General features: G+C 37.2%; 1 protein-coding gene across 1 annotated transcript in view; it reads left to right on the top strand.

The window, feature by feature from the left end:
- Positions 1 to 5,634: 5,634 nt before the first annotated feature.
- Positions 5,635 to 21,193, top strand: part of MAP3K1 (mitogen-activated protein kinase kinase kinase 1) — a 70,593-nt gene continuing 55,034 nt past the window's right edge. The window contains exon 1 of the mRNA XM_051990887.1: positions 5,635 to 6,099. Within this exon, the coding sequence (XP_051846847.1) occupies positions 5,639 to 6,099 (461 nt within the window). The 5' untranslated portion in view covers positions 5,635 to 5,638. The remainder of the gene's footprint in view (positions 6,100 to 21,193) is intronic.

Genomic DNA, 21,193 nt, shown 5'->3' on the forward strand with positions numbered 1-21,193 from the left:
AAGGTAAGAGTTATGCCCTGGTCACTGAGATTCTTGTTGTGTGCCACTTCAGACATTTCTTGACCACACATTCCCCCTGTGCATGTTTTTTATTTATGTATACTTTCTCTCTCTCTCTCTCTCTCTCTCTCTCTCTCTCTCTCTCTCTCTCTCTCTCTCTCTCTCTCTCCCTCTCTGCCTGTTTCTATCTCTCTGTATTATGTAGAGTATACTCTATGTATCCATGAGGGGACATTTCTTGTGACTTAATTTGTTATGCTATTTGATAAAGTGTCTTTTGTTTTAAACTAATGTGTTTGCTGGCTAGTAAAAAGTAAATAAATTAGTAGGGCTTATTAGCTATATGTGTGTTGACCAGTAAAATGTCTCAAATCTGAGGTAGCTTTTTTGAGGATCTATGTGTAAAGAAGGACTCAGCTGTTCTGCCTACAAGTTAGACATCTTCTGACATGAATTTATCTTCATCATTCATGAATGAGAATCATCATTTCCTAACCTCATTTTGTTCTAGGACAGAAATCAATTTGACTCAAAAGTTTAGCACTCTTTCAATACAAGCTTTGAAGCCACCATATAAAACATCAAAAATTTTTTTGGTTTAAACTTATGGTTTCTTTGTTTTAGGGAACTCCTTGGTAAGGAAATTCCCTTTGCCACTGTTGATAAACAACAGCCCAGCAACTTAAGAATCTTAAATGTCTGGTCCACTGAGGGGTTAAATGATTTGTCCAGAGTAAAATAGTCAACATAAATCAGAGGTAGGACTTGAAACCCAGTTTGCATTTCAAGGCTGGCTTTTTATCTGTGATCCAGAGATTCTTAACTTGGGAATCTATGAAACTGGGTTTAAATATATATACTTAGACAACTTTATTTCTATATATAGTTGGGGTTGGTAGTACTGTTGATTTTATTTTATGCTTGTGAGTTGTTAGGGTTTTGTTTTTGTTTTTTTTATCATTCTGAGAAGAGGTTCACAAAGCTTCACCAGATTGCCACAGGTGAAGGGAACATAAGTGCCAGGTAACGGGTGGTCAAAACAACCCTATGTGCTATTAATATTCCCATTTTACAGCTGAAGGAACCGAGTTAAAGACTCAATGACTAACCCACTAGTACAACTTGTAAGTGTCTCAAGGTACATTTGAACTCAGGTTATTTCCAATTCCAGGCCCAATACTCTCTCCATTCCATCACATATAAATGCCCAAAGGACCACATGACTGCAAAGGGGGGAAAAAGGTTAAGAACCCCTGTAGGATACCATGCTGCCAACACTATAAATAAGCCTAATTTCCTCATCCCCTCCCTTCCTATATCCCAAATTATATATATATATATCAAATAGCTAAATGATTTTCATATATTATTGTTAAGCATCTTCTATATGCCGGTCACTATGCTAAGGTCTGAGGATACAAAAAGGGCAAAAAACAATTCCTGCTCTCAAGGAGCTCACAATCTAATTAAGGAAACCTCATTCACACATATTCTTCAGGACAAATAGGAAATAATTAACAGAAGGTAGGTTCTAAAATTAAAAGAGATGGGAAAAGCCATCCTGTAGAAAATGGAATTTTAGTTGGGAAAAGAAGCCAGGAAAACCAAAATGAAAAAGCATTCTGTAAGAATAATTTCTTTTTATACCAGAGGCTTTAATGCTTGAGGGGAAAAAAGTATCTAGCTTTTCTGATATTTAAACCCACTTGGCCCTAGTTTCTCTTTCCAAATTTAGTACACATTATTCCCCAGCACATATTCTATGGTCCATCCAAAGAAGCCTACCTGCTGCTCCTCCTTCATGACATTCCAACTCCCATTTCTTCGCTTTTTGCATAGGCTACAATATATTCCTTCCTTCAGCATCTTAATTCTTAGCTTCCTCCATAGTTAGTTCAAGCACTAATTCTTGTATGAGGCCCTTCTTGAACCCCTCAGCTAGTGCTACTTTCCATAAATTTCCTTTAATTTTCATTTTACATATTCTGTATTTGCATATATGTATACACAAATATATTTTTTGTTTTCTCATATAAAACATAAACTCCTTGGGGATTACTATTGGGATGTTTGGTCTTTATAGCCCCAATGACTAAAACGTGCCTAGTAGACAGTAAGTGCATAATAATTACTTACTGATAATCTATTACAGGAAATTTCTCTTTTTCCTATGCTAACTTGAAGTGTGTGGATTTTTTATTTGTTTGTTTGTTTGTTTGTAACCAAGGTAGTAACAGGAAATAGCTAATAGCTAAAGTAGAACACGGATTGGCTGCTTTCTTTTTTTCTCTCCCATTACATACTCCATTCCCAAAGACAGTACTGTATTCCATATTTCGCAGCCCTATTGGTAGAATAAAAAATAAAAACAAACCAAAAAAATCACCCCAACAATAAGAAAACACTGAATCTTGTGAAAGCCTCCCTAATAATTAATTTTTAAAGGGCATTTTTAACATATCACCATTTTTATGTGTTTAAAGCAACTACCAGTAGCTTTAGATTACAAAGAAAATATTCCATGTATCTGAACTAAGAAATAATCTACCAGCGTATTACAAAATCTTTGCTTTCTAAAGGCATTAATACATGTACATATCAAGAAAATGCACCTGTACTAAATTAAATCTATAAATGAAAGTATAAAATTAAGTGGGATTGAAGTGATTCCCAGAAGGACTAAGAGGAAGTACTGATCTAGAAAACATATGCATGAGGGTTATAGAAATTGCCACAGTGAAAATGAAATAACAGCAAAGCTGGTATCCTAATGTGCATGAAAATGAACTTTAAAAAAAAAGGTAGTGAAAATGGTAATTACGTTTCAGTTTTTCTTGCTCCACCTCATTCCCCTGACATAAGCAACTGAAAAGAATGGTGTCTTTCCCACTACATTAAAAACCAAATTGAAGTAGCTACTGTAGTACAGTAACTTGAAATTTGATATATGCCCTTCTAGTAATATAAGGGAGAGAACAATAGGATTAAAATAGAAGCTTCAGTTTTAGACATTTTAAGGTCTGGGTAACTACTGTAACAATTCCATATAGTTTAATTCAAACGAAACTGCCTTTTCAAAAGAGTAAGATGAATTTAACATATGGCAGATGGGAACACTCTTTTCAGCCAAGCATTTCTTTCTTTCTTTCTTTCTTTTCTTTTCTTTTCTTTTTTTTATCTGATTCTCAGTGTGTGGATGCATAATGAAGAACAGGATATTTGCATAAGAGGTTAAGGGGGAAAATGACGAAAACCATGAGCAGTGTTTAGTAATTTCAGCTGTCTTTCGTTTTTGGAAAGGACCAACAAGGGAGGAAAGGGGGAGGGAGGGTGGCGGCGAAGGAGAATGCAGCTGATTGGTGGTTTGTCTTACACCACTCGCCTTCACTCAGTCCCCAAGTTTCAACTTGGGCGAATGCATAGATAGGCTACGAGAAGCTGTTTTGCTTTGAAATGTTTCACTTACGTTACTTCAGGAAAATTTCAAACCTTACGATGTCGTCTAAAGGAAATTTACTTAATTTTTATAAGTGTAATGGTACGCATCTTGGGCAAATTTAAAAGTTATAAAACTATTTAAAAGTTAGTAGAAAAATTAATCGTAAACTTTAAAAGGTAAGGTGCCTCTCAATTAGGGAAGATTAAGCAAACATCCAATGTGTGGCCTCGATGTTACTTACATTTGGTACACAATGAACAGAGCTGCACAATTATTACCCAAATATAGACTTGAGGGTTAAATCCTGGAATTAAAAGACTACAAATTTTTAAGATTTTATTGTCTAGACTGCTCATTACCTCAAAATTTACACTTGGAATTTTTCAAAAATAATCTTTTATTCGTCAATGCACAAAGTTAATGTAAACTATTTTGCATCTTTTTTTTTTTTTTTCCAGAAACACAGAGTAGTAATTACCTTCTAGTAAGAGACTAGTAAAGGGGACTTTTCCTTCATAACTTTTGCAGTTCGGACGGTAACAGGCGAAAGAGGCAGAGGAGTTAGTATACAGACAGCTCTGGCTCCTAGCTACATTTATAGTAAGATAAAGCTGTGTGAGTTACTCCCTCTCCCCTTCTCATGTGATATATCATGCTTTCTGCGTATGAAAGTTTGCTTGGAGTTTTGCAAAATAAATCCAAAAAAAGACCGTTCTTGCTCTCGGAGAGGGTTATCTTCTACAGGACAAGGCACATACTAACTCGTCCCACTGAAAGAAGGCAGAGTGGAAACAAACTAGACACGGAGAATCCTTTTGTGGCACTGGAAAGGTTGAGGATAATTAACATTTAAATAGTGTTTTTCATCCCAAAGCACCTTATCAAAGAGAATCGCTTGGGGAATGGAGCCATTTGAAATACATCATCGGGGAAATACCAGCAGCTTGCCTTACACCACCCACACAGAGATTTCTCGTTCTCCCTTTCCTTGGGGGGATTTCATAATTATTAGGGAGGGGTTTATTTTATTTTATTTTTGTTTTTACCTCTACAGGATAATGGCCGGGTGGTGAGGGGTGAGGGCGTTAAGGTATGGGATTCGATAGGGGCAACTGCATTGAGCTCCTGACAATCCACTTCTCTCTCTTCCAATTCCCTTATTCAGTGTTTATCCAACATTGGAATATACACCCAGAGAAACAGGCAGGAAAAGTAATTCACCACATTACACTAGCTCCTCCTTTACGTTTCACTGCTTTCCCTCAGCGGGAAAAGAAAGCTGAAATCAGGGACTTCAGAAATGTAGCCGACAGTGATCTAATCATTTTCTGAATTTTTATTTTTATCTTTTTAAGGAGGATAGAATGCATTAAAAGCTTTTCTGCTGCACTTTGAATGGTGGTCATACCTGCGCAGCCTTCACCTGCGCTCAAAGATCTGCATGGCGAGCTCTCAATGATCCCCAGGAACATTTCGGAAAGCCTTGTTGAGCAACAGCAAGCCATTTTTTAAAAAATCAGCTCTTTAGTCTTGCCCTATCCGTGGCCACGTCCTCAACAATTCTAATTATTTATTTTTGGACACCCGAGACTTGCCTTGAGCAAGTTCCAAACCAACAGTGCCGAGACTGCTGAGGAGAGGAAGTTGTGATTGAGCTCCTCCCTGCAAGGACTGGCTACCTGCAGCGGGCGGGAGGCTGGGCAGGAGGGTGTCCACTACACAGCAGCTCCAGGCCCGCGACAGGAGCGCTGGGGCACTGGGCTACCTACGGCGTTTCCCACTCCGCCCGGGTTCCCACAGTCTCCTCCCACCAACCTGCAGGCGACAGCACTTCCACCACTCCCTCCTCCTACCGCTAGGGGCGTAGCTCCGCACGTTCTCCTCCCTCCTCCACCTCCTCCTCCTTCTGCGGGCTCCACCCCTCCACCCTCCTTTCCCGGCTTCTAACGCTACTTCAATTGACCAACCGCAGCTCTCCGCCCCCGCCCCCAGCTCCGGCTGTTTTCCCTACCTTCCCCCTCCCGGAGTCCCCCTTGCGTCGACTCCCACGTCGTTGGCGTAGCCTCCGCTACGCTCTCGGCGCTGGGCTGCCCTCGCTCCGCACACCTCCCGCCCCCAGCGAGCTCCGGGCCCCTCCTCTCTCCCCTGTCCCTCCCCTCCCCTTCGCGAGGACAGAGCGAATGTAGCCCGCGAGAGAAAATGGCGGCGGCGGCGGGGAATCGCACCTCGTCGTCAGGATTACCGGGCTCCGCGGCGGCGGCGGCTAGCCCTGAAGCCGGCGGCGGGCTCCTGCGGGACGCGGGCAGCGGGGGCCGCGAGCGGACGGACTGGCGGCGGAGGCAGCTGCGCCAAGTGCGGAGCGTGGAGCTGGAGCCTCCGCTCTTCCCCGCCTCCCCGCCGCCCTCCTCGGCGTCCCCCTCCCCGGAGCCCGGGGACCCTACGCTCCCGGGGCCGCCGGCCGCTGTGGGGGGCGGCTTCCAGTCCGCAGCGCCTCCGCCCCCGCCGCCGCCGCCCGCTGCTCCCCTCGCCCGCGGCGCTTGCCAGTCCCCCGAGCTGCTGCCGCCGGACAGCGGCGCACAGAGCCCGGCGGGAGCCGAGTCCGGAGACCGGAGGGCGGCCCCGAGCGAGCCACCGCCCGCAGCTGCCGGTGCCCCCGCGAGGTAAGGAGCTACCCGCCCCGGGCGCACACGGCGCACTCGTCACACGTGCGGGACCGGAGCTCCCCACTCCTGAAATCCGCCGACCCCGGCCAGGCTGCGGGAGCTACCCGAATGAATGAAACTCCCTAGGGCATTGGGTGGGAGAGAGTGTCCGGAGCGGCTACTGGAGACGGGGGAAGTGCAGGGAAGCTGAGGGAGAATCCGCTCAGGAGCAGGGGTTTCCCAGATTGGCTTCTCCCCCCCTCCCCTTTCACCTTTCCTGCGACTCCCCGACATTGGGCGGGGTCCCGAGACCCACCTTTGGGTGGGAGTGAGGGAAGAACCGTAGGTGGGTGTGCGGCGGTGGGAGGGAGGGTGTTATTGTTTGGAAACATGTGAGACACCTAGTCAGTATTGCTTGGGTCTAGTTGCGGAAATAGTTGGGGGGGGGGGAGGGAAGAGGGTGTAGACTAGTCAGTTGTCCTGTGTAAACTGGTAGGTTATGGTCTGTAGATTGGGAAGTTGACCGGCCTGGGAGGTTGCCCTTGATAGACTTTTGAGGTTGACCAATCTGGGAGGTTGATCAGTTTCAGAAGTTGAGAGGTTGCTCTTTGGAGACTTGGAGTTCTGGGAGACCTAGTTTGAAAATCTGCATTTACCCGGAAGGCAGCTCCTAGGGGTGGCCACGGGGGTGGAGGTGCTGGCCTGGAGCTCCCCATGTTTGCTGAGTGGGCGGGGAAGCGGCTGCGGAGGAGAAGATGCCCCAGGGACTGGGTGTCCCCAGAATTAGTGGGCTCCTTGCGGAGGCTGTGGGAGCCCTGAGCTGCTTGGCGCTTGGGTGTCCTGCAGGAATAAGATTGGACCTGAGCGGAACTGTCTAGGCTGCTGCTAGGGCTGGGAAGAGGGAGCCGGACCAGAGGGCGCGGGAGGTCCGGCTTCAGGGGTTCTAGAACCTAGGAGGCAGGAGCGAGATCTGGAGCCAGGGGGCTGTTTGTATGGTGGTGGTGGAGAAGGAAGCTAGATCCCGGGCGGCCCGGGTCTGGCTGTGTGGTGCGTGACAGACAGAATCTGCTGTCTTCGAGTCGGGATCTTGCACGCCGCCTGGCTTCAGCTTACCCTGCAGAAGACTTAGTTCTGTGGCAGGTAACCGGGCAGTTTGGGGCTGGCTGGATAGCTTTTCTGATTGGGAGAATGGCGAACCGAGATCAGACTGGTGGAGGCAGACAGGCTGCAAACTCAGGATGCCAACAATCTTTGCAAACTTCTGAGTATTCACGCTTAAGTACCCGTTGGGCCTAGAATGCTTTGAACTGGTAGCTTGCAGGAGCTGAATTTATATGACTCCTGTTTGAGATGCCTTTGAAGTTTGAATTTACTTGGGTGGCTAAAGATCCTAGACCGGATGTGTCAGTCGTTCGGTTTCCAAGCCACCTAACCCGTTAACTGCCACCACAATCCTCTCACCTCTGGAAGACTGGGGCGCACTTTGCATAGCTTCACTCACCCGAGCTGCAAACGCTGCCACCTTACGAAATTCCAGTAGCAACAGCATGATATACTATTTAAAATCTCAAGTTCTTTTCACTTCCGCTCAAAGAACGGCAGTAATGTGACTAAGAAAAACGATCAAGGGTTTTTTTTTTTTTTTTTTTTTTTTTGCTTTTATTTAGTGACAACTCTGAATTACTCTGTTAAAGGAAATCATTAATTGTGACAGTTGCATTTAAAGAAAAACTCAGCATTGAGTAACTAAAGAGCTTGAATTGTTGGGAAGTTAATGTTTTGAATCTTTTGAATTTTTTTAACGTAGTGGTATTGTACTGATTCTCCACTAAGAAGTCCTGATGCCTATTTAGACATCCACACATATATAATTTTGATTTATCTGTGTAAGCTTTTAAAATGAAAATCACTTCTCCAAAGAATTTCCCTAGTCTTGATTTGTGGCTAAAATGATTTGACATAATTTGACTGTGGGCTTGGTTGTTTTCGGTTCATTAAAGCTGCAATGTTATGACTTAAATCCTTAAAGAGCGTTTTAAAATATACTCAGAAACACTATTAAGTCCCTCAAGACATAATGAAAACTGAAGAGCCTTTAACTAGGTTTTTGCATAAGCGTTTTTTGGTAAATATATAATAAATTCTGCAAAGTACTAATTGTTATATTTTGTATTTAGTTTCCTTTGTATGGTTTCCATTGGAGCTGGATCACATCATTTAACTGGGAAAATGCTTTTTTGTTGAAGTAATTTGTATTACATGTTAGATTAGAATTTTGAAGTCTAGAAATTAATTTTATTTTTTTCTGTTCTGATAGATTTATAATAACAACAAACATAACTTTATTTGGTTGTTGGCCGTTTGAGGTAAATTAATACCTGAACTTGTTAGGCCGCAGTTAGTATATTAACATTTGCCAGATGTTTGAAAGTAGATAAGAGCAAACAAAACAGAAATAACACACATAAACATTGGTCACCTAAATCTAAGCTTTCCTCAGATCCTAGCTTCAGAGCTAAAAGGGATTTTAGAGAACATTTAATCCTATTCTCTCAATTTATAAATGAGGAAACCATAGTCTCCAAAAAGCATGACTTTTCCAAAGTCACACTGCTGGTAAGTAGCTTAACCAAGGCTTGAACCATGGTTATTTCCAAAATGCAGGCACTGAACAATTAATTCTTTCTCCTGTTCTGTGATCTAGATGGTTTCTTTTTGTTCTCCTTTTAGAGTAAATTAAAAATTGTACAATATATAATAGTGTATATCAAAATACTTTCTTGAAAATTGAATTGAACTTCCACTGGAGGCAGAGTTTGTATAGTACATCAGAATAGGGGAAAAAAAACATATATAGTATGTGAAAATGAAAGGAAAAATCAACAAGAATAGTTAGGTCACTTTAATTAGAATCTGTTAAAGGTTTAGCAAAATCAAAACAATATCTTTTGTGTAAATTTTTTAATATTTTCTAGTTTGTTTAACATGTTGAAAGAGTTCATGATTACTTTGACAAACTGGACTTAAGTAAGACTATCAAAAATTTTTCTTCATTTCCCCTTAAACTTGATTTCTTAGTTTAACCTTTCTTAATGTAAGTGATAAAAGCTTATTTTTTAACAGCACTTTACTTTCTACTTTCCAGTTGTAATTTAAATCCTTTGAAGGTACAGGTTGAAGAAAAATCTGCTAAAGCATTAACAATAAGAAAACTAAACAAAAAACTTACAAACTCTTGGCAGAAGAATGATTGCACAAAGCTCATTTCTAAGGTTTTATTGTTTTTAGGAATATTTCCAAATATGTCTGAACTCCTTGAACTCCAGGTGGTTTAGTTATTTTCACGTTTTGCTCACAACTTCTAGTTTTTTGTATAGAAAATGTAAAAAATATATTGGTAGTATTTTGCATATTGGTGTATGTAGCTTTTTATATTTAAAAGTTCTGTGCCAATATTTTGTCCAGAGGATTGGTGAATTGATGTTTAATCACAGTATTAAAGGATTTTTTTCATGGGTTTACTTACTGTTTTTGGAGAAAAATTACACTGTTATTACTTTTCCTTGAACAGGCAGTAGGGAGTTTAGTAGATATAATGATTCTATCCTATTCTTACATCTTAATCCCCCCCTCAAACTATCAGTTTTCTAACCCCATGAAAGAACAAAGCATGCTATATCTTTTAGTTTTTGTCTAACAAAGAAATTTCATAGTCTTCTTTCCTGTATTATTCATCATTTACATCTTTTGTTTACCTATTTTTATTAGAAAGGTAGTTAAACAACACTGTAATTGTTAAAAATGATTTTAGTTATAGGCATATCATATCATATCCTTAGGAAATTGCTCAAAGAAATAATGAAATCAGTATTTTACTAAAATTTTTGTGGGTGTCATTTATAAACTTAATAAAACTAAGTAATTGCAGAAGTTTGAATTAATTAAAATGTGTGGTTGTAAAATGTTTTAGTTTCTATTTTAAATTAAGACAATAAATGTATTCACTAAAAACAGTTTAATATAATGTTGAAAGAGAAAAATCAGGGGCAGAAATTGTTGCCAACTTTTGTTTTCTTTTCATATCTGATTTTGGCAAGGGTGAGTGGTTAACCAGCATTCCTTAATGTATGATTTTTTTAATACACTATAATAACTTCATTTTGTTAGATACAAAACACAGGAAGTAGTTCTGTTCCTTGATATTCTTTCAAGACTTTATTATCATTCACAATCATAATTTGTATTTTCTAAAAATGTTTCTAAGTATAGTTTTTTTTTGAGTAATAAAGAATACTAAAATAGAGGAAGAAAAGACTCCTAAACTAGTTGCAGCTTGCTCCTTTTGGGCCTGCAGATCATTCTGCAGTCCTGAATTGTGTGCATTCCAAAATCAGAAATGAATAAAGATGCTAACTAAGGTAATAATAATGAATGGTGTGTTAGGAAGAAAAAATTGGAGTTTTATAAGTGATAGTGTTCTGAAGGAGAAAAAAGTTACTGCTAAATATTACACTACTTTTGGTGGAGATCTTAAGGGGATTGTCTTCTGAGATAGAATTCTAAAGTATCTTGATCAAAAATGGTTTTTGCACTTGCCCTAATCCTATACTTACCTGCTTGTGTTTAAGATGTGTGTCCCTTAAACTTGAATGTTTTCTTTACCTTGATGGCTGATTTATAGTGATCTCACATTTGACAAAACTAATTTTAACTCTTAACAGAACCTATTTAAAAAGAAATGAAATATTAAAAATAAGATCAAAGTTTCTTTGCCCTTGCAAAAAAAAATGGCCGTTATTGAGAAAATTATTTGCCAAAATTGCTTAATTCTTTTTTTTTTATTTTTTTATTTTTTTGCATGATGATATAGTGTATGCTAAAGGTGTATATACATGTGATATATGTGCATACATATAATGAATATATATCTATGTAATATACATGCATTATGCAGACATGAATAAAATTATATACATACAAACATACATATACCTTCCTCAAAATCTCTAATCATTGTTGAAGTACTAGTGGAGGAGTATGATCATCAATTATATCCACTCTTATTAGGTCATCAGTCTACCTCCTTTTCTAGTCCTTTACTTTTTTTTTTTAAAATAACTTTTTATTGATAGAACGCATGCCAGGGTAATTTTTTACAGCATTATCCCTTGCATTCACTTCTGTTCCGATGCTTAATTCTTGTATAGTAGCTTAGATCAGCTAGATGCTCTCTTCACTTTGTTGAAGCATAAGGGGGCGCACAGCTGTAATTTAAAGAATGTCAATTGAAAAAATGCTCAAGAAAATATTCATACAACAATTATCCTCTGGAATTAAAGTGGCTTATACAAAAATATTTTTACAGGATAGAAAACAATGATTTAATTTTTGATGTGCTGAATTATCTTTCTTCCTCAAATCATTAAATTAGTGATATTTGGTATAATTTTTTAAGGATTGGTAGATTGTTTTGGCCCTGCTAGTAAATTATAAGACTTGCTTACCAAGATGCATGTAAAATATGCTTGCTTTAACTTGGACACACATATGATGATAATATTTAGAATTATTGTTCTAATGTTTAAGCAAAACATGAATGGGGAAAGAGTTGTCTAGATTATTGTGTTAGACTATATGGAAAGGAAAATTACAAAGTTGGTATTAAAAGTAATGCATAGTTATTTTTGGAAAATCTTAATGAGATCTCCAAGCCATAGTTGCTTTTTCAGATAAAAGTCAAAAGAAAATTATATTTACAGCTGAGTAGGTGTGGAAGCCACTGGGGCACAAGTGTAACTGAGATGTTGCATTCTTTATTTGGGAAGATTCCATGTAGCCTTCAAGGTTAGCATGACACAGGGTACATTGTTGTGAAGTTTATTCCACTTTCTATTTGTATCTTTTGAATATTAGTGTTTCATTCTATTGTTGGGGGAGGGGGAATAATCTCTCTTGCCATTGCCTGGGATGTGTGCTACATTTCCAGTTTATAGTGTTGGCAAAAGACTTAAGATACTGATTAGTTTTAAATTGCCCCTGCCTACACACTTTGAGCAGTACACACAGGACTACAAGTTCGGGCATGATATTCACTTACAAGAGAAAATCAAAATAGGGATGTGGAAAGCAAGAAAGGGGGTAAAAGTCACTATCTGCCAATACTAGCATTTAAATACAGTTTCTATTAATAGCAGTTGTATCAGCTAATACCGAAATGTCAGGAAATCTACAGCATACTGTTGAGATAGATTAATACTGTCATATAATGTTATATAACGTTGATTTAATATTTTATGTTAATAGGAAGTGTTTTACTGTTAGGATGTTTACATCTCTTGGAAAATCAAATGAAATTACTTGATTGAGTACATAAAGGTAACGATTTTCTTTCAAGAAAAAGTAGAAAGTACATTTGTTTTTAAGCCACTAGACAAGTACTTTTGAAAGTACTTCCCTTTCCATTTCTCTAACTTTTGGAAGTAAGACTAATAGATACCTTTAAACTCAATATTGCAGCTGACATCCTTCTTTTCCTTCCCTTTATTCAATACTTTACTTGTAAAGTATGTAAATATAATGGTGTAATATATTGTTAGCAAGATAAGACTGGGATTGATGCTTATAAACAAACTACCATTAAGATATTCTTTGTTACCAGAATAATTTATGATACCTTGCCAGATAAACATCAAAACAGTGTCCATTAATTTGATTTTCTTAAGTAGCTATCTTAACATTTGTTTTAACTGAAGACCCTTAAAATTTTATTATAACATGTTTGGCTATAAACCGATTAACACATTGATCTTCTTGAAGGGAAATACTTTTTTTTTTTAATAAAATTTCATACAATGTTTCATATAAATGCAACCTTGTGTTTCCACAGTTGATATGTATTGAAATTTCAGCAATCATTGATTGTAGATACTAATCTATATGGGCAAATTAAAATATTGCGATCCATTGGTGTGGATTCAGTCTTGATATTGCTTGCCTACTCATCATCTGCAGTTCTTGCCTATTTATATGAAGTCATGGAGAATGCAGAACCTAGAGTTGACAAAACCAGAATCCATATTGTACCTCATTCATTTGAGCTAACAAGTCATTTTAAATGAGAGATGTTAATGTCATCTGCTTCATAGGGTTATTGTGAGAATCAAATGAGATAAAACATGTAAAGCCCTTTGTAAAGTCTTAAAGAAACATGTAAATGTTACCGATTTTGTAGTTACATTTAGAAAGATTTGGAGTGAAAAGATGGTATTGAAATCCATCCATGCTCTAGAGCATTTATTACTTATGTCACTTTGAGCATGACATCTAACCTGTCTCACTTTCTTTCTTTATAAAGAGTCAGACTAGATATAATATGATATTTGAGATCCTTTGAAATTTTAAACATCATATGATCCTGACAATAAGAGAGTTTACAAAACTCATTTTTACTTTCAAATCTAAGAGATTAATCCAGAGCTTTTTAAAAAATAATAAAAATGAGTCCTTTGAGTGAGAGTATTTCAGTACTTCCAAGACATGTAATTTCATCAGTGTGGTTACTCCTTCTACTAGTAAACATGAATATACTCACCGATTTAATTAATTGTCTTTGAAAGTTGCCATGGCTGAAAAATTCACCACCAACTGGTCAAATCTCTCCAAACATAGCTGGGCTGCTTTTAGGAGCACCGACAAGCAGGTCATCCCTGGACTCATGCTCAATTGCTTCCAGCTTGGCAGAAGCAATCGTTTGCTCTTACTCAGCTAGGCTTTAAGAATTCAGGGTCACCTCTATACTATGCTGCTCTGAACAAAAATACTGAATTTCTATAAGTATTAAATAGCTCAAGTTTTTACTGATTCATTTTGGTTTTTTCCTCTGTTGGGTTAAATTAATGGAAAAGTCCTGAATTTGGAGACAGAGACTTTTTTTTTCCCAACTCATCTACTAAATAGTATCCCTGGGCATACTACAACTCCAGTTTCAGCCTTCCTATCTGACAAATGTTAATTATACAGAATCTAAGATAATTTATGTAAATTTTGAAAATTTTACAGTGGCAATTATTAATATAGAGCAAATGTTGAGGACACAGATTTTCCCCATTTTGATTAAGAGATTTTTTTCCCTACCCTCTTTCCTCTCCTCAAAAATGCTGCTTTTTTAGTTCATCTTTGGGTAGGGTTTCTGTTGGTATGTTTAAACATGTAGAAAAATGTTATCTTGGTGCTGAAGTTTAAAAAATTATGCCAAATTTGACATTCTTTTCCCTGAAACTGAAGTCCTTAAAAAAAAAAAAAAAAAAAGCAAAGCAGTGGCAGATAAACCTAAATTATTATTTTTTTAATTTTTAATTTTATATATTTTTATAATAACTTTTTATTGACAGAACCCATGCCAGGATAATTTTTTTACAACATTATCCCTTGCACTCACTTCTGTTCTGATTTTTCCCCTCCCTCCCTCCACCCCCTCTCCTAGATGGCAAGCAGTCCTATATATGTTAAATATGTTGCAGCATATCCTAGATACAATATATGTTTGCAGAACCGAACAGTTCTCTTGTTGTACAGGGAGAATTGGATTCAGAAGTAAACCTAAGTTAAATAAGAGATTCTTCTGATACTTTTAATAATTCCCTTTTGTGAAATCTAAGCTCTTATATTGAATTCTGCTTTTTAGTAGTGGTATTTTAATGAGGCTGTTGGATACAGAAGTTTTGCAGCCCTTTAGTATTACCCAAACTGTATTGGCTGCTTGTTTGAAATATATTCAGTTTAAAGTACCAAAGGTGCTTCTTTATAAAGACAAAAATAATTGTAAAATTTATCTATTCAGAGTACAGCGTATTGAAAGCTTTAATACAACATGCCTTTTTTGCCTCTTTTCTATTGGAATATTGACCACAGAAAAATTTTGACTATGGTGACAATTCTAAAGGCTTCACTGATTGGGGCCAAGTCTTCTCCTTTTTTTTCTAATGTGTTTTTTTTTTTTTCACAAAGCAATTGAATCACAGCATAAATAAGTAGATTTGCTGCATTTGATATAACAAACGAATTTCAAAATTTTAGATGAGATATGCCCTTAAAACATTTATTACTTGTTATGAATTGACATATCTTATCTCCCTGTTTCCCTTCCTAAACCTAAAACTACGTTGTTGTTTTTTTTGAAGGGAGCAAGATAAAACAGAGATATGCCATGATAACATGGTACTTCCAGAAATGCTAATCCATTTACATGATCCAGGGTATAGAAGTATATAAGATGAATATATAGATAAAACATTTACTCATGATCATAATTTTGTAACCCCCACATTCTGGAGACCCTATATAGAGTCACACATATCATCACAGTTTAAAAAGCTGGGTTTAGAGAATGCTTCATGGATATGAAAGTACTAACAAAAACTAATTGCATAATGAAGTCAGACATTAGATTTTTGAGAAAATTTTAAAAATTGAGTGGAATCTTAAGTTTTGAAATTTTTTCTTTATAAAGAAAATCACAGCTTTATTTCAGAGATAGATTCACAGAGAATATTTTTTTTTGAAACAAGCAGTGTATTGGTTGCTGCTAGGATATGTATATTCCTGAGAATATTAAAGCCATTTCTTATAAATACTCCCTTCTCTCCTGATTCATACCCTGAAACTTTTCTGGGGGAGCGTGCTATTCTCTCTCCCTTTAATGAGGGAGGAAAATGTGATTCTTCTTTTTAAGGCCAAACTTCCTACCTGTGCCCTTGAGCCCCACCTCTCCTTATCTTCTACAGGAGCTTTCGATTCTCAATGTCTTCTCTCCCTTTGCCTTCTTCTCTGCCCTGGCACTTTCTCTGCTTTCTATAAGCATGTCCAAGTCTCCACTGTCCTTAAAACCTTTACTTGACTTTGCCACTCAAGTATCCTCCGAGAAGTGGATAAAGTGCTAGCTCTGGATTCAGAAGGACCTATGTTCAAATTCCACCTCCCATATTATCTGTGTGATCGTAGTTCAAGCCACTATGATGATCTTCTCTAAGCCTATAAGTATCAAGCGTCTGAGGTAAGAATTGAATTGAGATCCTCCTGACTCCAGGGCCAGGGCTGTGTCCACTGTGCCATCTAGCTATCCCTGCACCCCCTTTTCCCCCTTTTAGTGTTAAATCAAAATTAGTGAGCATCTCTAAATCTGTAAATTCAATAAAGAACCTTTTCTCAATTCTCATCTCTCTGAAGCTCTTGTACTATTCACCTTTCTTTTATCCTGAATACTTTTTTTTTCTCTTAGCTTCCATGAATGACACTGTTCTCTCTTATTAGTTCTCCCGTTTGATCATTCTTTTTAGAGGTGAGGGTGGGGAGCAGATATTATTGCTTCATTCTGAGCTTTATTCATTTTCACTAATATGCTAAATGATGACCCACCAACTTCATTTGCTCATATGTATGAATATATATATATACACACATACACACACACACACACACACACACACACACTCCTTTAACTTAAATATATTCATATTCTTTGTGTATCTACAACGAAAGTCTGACTCTTTTACATAGAATGAAAATTAAGTCGTGGCTTTTCCAAATCTAGGGTGGTGGTGTTTTTTCTCCTTTTCATCATTTCTATAAGTTTCTTGGAGAAATTTTGTTAGTTCCAACTTTGTACCCTTTTCTTTTCTTTTTTGTTTTTTGTTTCATTCTCTTAAGTTGATGGCAATGACATCTCTGGAAAGAGTTTCAGAAATATTGGTAATAGGAGTTCTACACAGGGCATAATTATGAGCATGATAAATGGAACTGAGCTTTCTTTCTTTCTTTCTTTCTTAGCTGGCCATTACCTATCTAAAAGTCTTCAAAATACTCTAGACCAGCTTTTTTGTTGATCAGTTCCAGTGTAATAATTTGTAAGTTTATGTACATTTTTTAATCTCAAAGATGATTCCACCTCAGTGCTTTTTTAAATTAAACTTTTTGTTTTCAAAATGTATGCACAGATAATATTCAACATTCACCCTCACAAATCCTTATGTTCCAAATTTTTCCCTTCCCTTCCTCTTCTCTCCTCCCTCAGACAGCAAGTAAACCAATATATGTTAAACATGTGCAATTCTTCTATACATATTTCCACAATTAACAAGCTGCACAAGAAAAACCAGATCAAAAGTGGAAAAAATGAGAACGAAAACAAAATGCAAACAAGCAAAAAGAGTGAAAATACTATGTTGTGATCCACACTCAATTCTCACAATCCTTTCTTTGGGTACAGATGGATCTCTTCCATCACAAGACCATTGGAACTTAGCCTCGGTCTTAATCCCTGTTTCTTTTGGAATTTTTATTGCTTTTTACTAATTTTTCCTTTTGTTGTTGTTGTTGTTGTTTGGTTTTTTGTTTTGTTTCACGTGTGAAACATATGTTGCTTGTTGGATCTTTATTTTCATTTTACTCTACTTTTTAAATGAGATAACTTTGCTACCACATTGAACAGAACACATTTATTTATTTTTGCTTCCATGATTCTTCACATAGATTTGGTTTAAATGACAATCTGCTAGGGAGAACAAAAGATAAGCTCTCTTGTTTTAATATTAGCAAAGAGTATATTTTGACTATAGAAGGACATATTTATAATATTGGTGTCAGTTGGTCAACAAATGGACCTCTTTTGCCTGGTACACTGATATGACCATCTCATTCAGTCTCTGACTTTTTATTTCATTCTTGTTTGCTGTATTCTTCTATCTCCTGTCTCCTTGGCATGGATGGATAGCTTGCATTCATGTAGCTCTTGCAAAGGACTTCACATACATTGCTTCATTTGGTCCTCATGATAATTTTAGGAAGAGATACTATTATTTTTCTATATTTTACAGATGAGGAAGCTGAAATTCACAAAGATTAAGTAACTTGCACATAGTCATCCAGCCAATATATTTCTGAGACAGAATATAAACATAGGTCTTCCTTTAAATCCCAGATCTCTATAATATCATGTCTAAAGTTCAGACCTGTGCTGTCAGCTACTTGCTTGGACATTTTCGCTTGGAATTCCTCCCACAGACATCTCAGACACAAAATAAAATGCATTGCTTTCTTCCTTAAATTTGTCCTTCTTAACTTTTGAAGTCGCCACTATCTTCTTAGTTATCAAGATTCTTAACCTTAGAGTAACCCTTGACTCTCTTCCTCTTCCTTTCTATTTAATTAGCTGCTAAGTCTACTTGTCTCTCTCGTGTGTCCATTTCCGTCCTCATGGCTGTACAGTAATTCCAACATTTATCAAGTTGGATTTCATGTACATGGAGTATCCCAAAGACCATAGGGCTGCTTTAAGCAAACCTAGTCTTTGGGGACATCTTCTATAATTATCTTCTACTTGTTCTTCCTTCCGATCTTTGTTCAATCTGCCCTCTCTATGCAGCTTCCCAATTAGTTAACTAAGGCACAGGCTGCAAACTCTGTTCTTATACATTTTCAGCGGCTTCTCCTTGTCTCCAAGTTCATCTTCTACAACACTTCTCTGACTAGAATTTTAACATCTTTACTGCGGACTGGCTGCCACTTACTTACCTTCTATTCTTACTCCATACTTTTTCTTTTTCATGAACAGGCCTATTGACTAATGCTTGAAATTGACATTCTATTATTTACTTTCACAGATTTGCACAAGTTATTGCCCATACCTAAAATAAATTCCTTCTTCCTGCCTACTCTTTGGTAGTTGTGCCCCTTTAAGGGTCAGCTCAGCTACCTTGTCCTTTGTGAAGACTTCCTTGATACTTTCAATTGATAGTGCCCAATTTCCCATGTATTATTTATTTCATTATATAGTATCTTTATTTGTGTACATGGTCTGCCTCCCCACCTCCAATAGAATGTGAACTCTAAAAGGACAAGAACTATTTTTATCTTTGTATGCTCAGCCCCTATCATAATTTGTATATAGTGTTGTACTCCGTGAATGGGGATGAGGAAGAAATAAACATTTTTATATAGTACCTACTATCTGCCAGGCACTATACTGTGTTTTATAAATATTATTTCATTTGATCATCAGATAATCCTGGAAAGGGATGCTATTATTATCCCATTTTAAAACTAAGGAAATTAAGGCAAACAGCTTAAGTGACTGTCCAGGATTATATAATTTAGTAAAGTATCTGAGACTGATTTTGAACTCAGGTCTTAATAACTTTATCTGCTTTATCTGCTGTGCTGTTAATTAATAATCTTTGCTTCTACTTATATAGACTCTGGAAAAAATGTCTACTGCTTACAGAGGGATGATAGGTTGCATGCTAAATACTGTATATCCCTTTTGAAACAGATTTTACTGAGAGTCAATCTACTCTTTATCAGAGGTGATAAAACATCTGTCTGTAATGAATACTTAATCCTGAAGTTCTCTTGTCAATGTCTGATTTCTGGTTGTCTGTTTTACGATGCTGCTTTGAGGGAATGAAAGAGCCAAGTAGTTTATAAACTGTTTACAGTTTCCAAGTTCTGATTAGGGTTAAATTCCAAGAGACAATGTATATAATGTAATTGAGTCCTAGAGAAAGACAAATAAGGGAAGCCTAGCTTATTCTTTACTTCATTATAGTTCCCACATAAAAATACTTAATGGTGGTTTAAACTTAATTGTACTATATTTGAAAGTGAGATATTTGTTCTCTTTCATAAGTATTTTAAAAGTTCATTTGATATGTTATATTTCCATCCTGAATCATTTCTTTTTTTTTTTTTAATAGCCTTTTATTTACAAGATATATGCATGGGTAATTTTTTAGCATTGACAATTGCCAAACCTTTTGTTCCTATTTTTCCCTTCCTTCCTCCCACCCCTTCCCCCAGATGGCAGGTTGACCAATACATGTTAAATATGTTAAAGTATAAGTTAAACAAACATATGTATACATGTCCAAACAGTTAATTTGCTGTATAAAAAGAGTCGGCCTTTGAAATAGTGTACAATTAGCCTGTGAAGGAAATCAGAATTGCAGGCTGACAAAAATAGAGGGAATTCTATGTAGTGGTTCATAGTCCTCTCCCAGAGTTCTTTCGCTGGGTGTAGCTGGTTCAGTTCATTGCTGCTCCATTGGAACTGATTTGGTTCATCTCATTGTTGAAGAGGGCTACGTCCATCAGAATTGATCACCATATAGTATTGTTGTTGAAATATATAATGATCTCCTGGTTCTGCTCATTTCACTCAGCATCAGTTCGTGTAAGTCTCTCCAGGCCTTTCTGAAATCATCCTGCTGGTCATTTCTTACAGAACAATAATATTCCATAATATTCATATACCACAATTTACTGAATCATTTCTTGACAGAATAATTCAATGATTTAGAAAACATTTTCAAGTGGAATAGTTTCATTTACTGTATTTATAGTGCCTGGAATTATGTATTGTTTACTTTATCACATTTTTAAGTGTCTGGCTATTATTTAAAAGCATGCTGCCAAACATACCAGGCTTTCCATAGAAAACTGACAATACAGTGCTGGATTTAGAAGAATTTAGAAAATTCTTTTAAAAAGTTTTGGTGGGTTTGCCCTGATCCATTTACACTGTGATCCAAAGTATATATCTCCTAGAAATTTGACTCAGCTTTGGAATAGAGTCTGATAGTGAAACAGAACAAAGTGAATGAGACCAAAGAAGTATCGAATCCATCATTTTGGCATTATACTCTGTATGAAATCCACAGTAAAGGTGCCTTGGTTATTTGTGGTAAAATCTGTGGTTAATTGTTAAATAGATTGTGAGAGCAGTATAAATTAAAATTTCCTACTGATTTGCACTATCATTAGAGGGTTTTCTGGAGGGTTTAAATAATGAGAAAGGCAAGAAAAACAAAATCTTCAATTGGTAGACCTGGAAATTTTGACATCTTATAGGAAAGTTTAAAATTTCAAGATGTCTTACTTTTTTTCCTATCAATTATTTCCTGTGCCAAAATTCTCTGATAAGTAATAAAGTAGTTAATGTCCAAAATGATCTCATCAATGAATTCAGTTACCTGCCATGTAATGTGATCAAAACTACATAGTGTGATATGATAAAATGTAATATTATGTCCCATATGGAGATTAATGAATCCTGAGAATT

The sequence above is a fragment of the Antechinus flavipes genome, chromosome 1 (genome assembly GCF_016432865.1).
Source record: "Antechinus flavipes isolate AdamAnt ecotype Samford, QLD, Australia chromosome 1, AdamAnt_v2, whole genome shotgun sequence".
NCBI classification, from domain to species: Eukaryota; Metazoa; Chordata; class Mammalia; order Dasyuromorphia; family Dasyuridae; genus Antechinus; species Antechinus flavipes.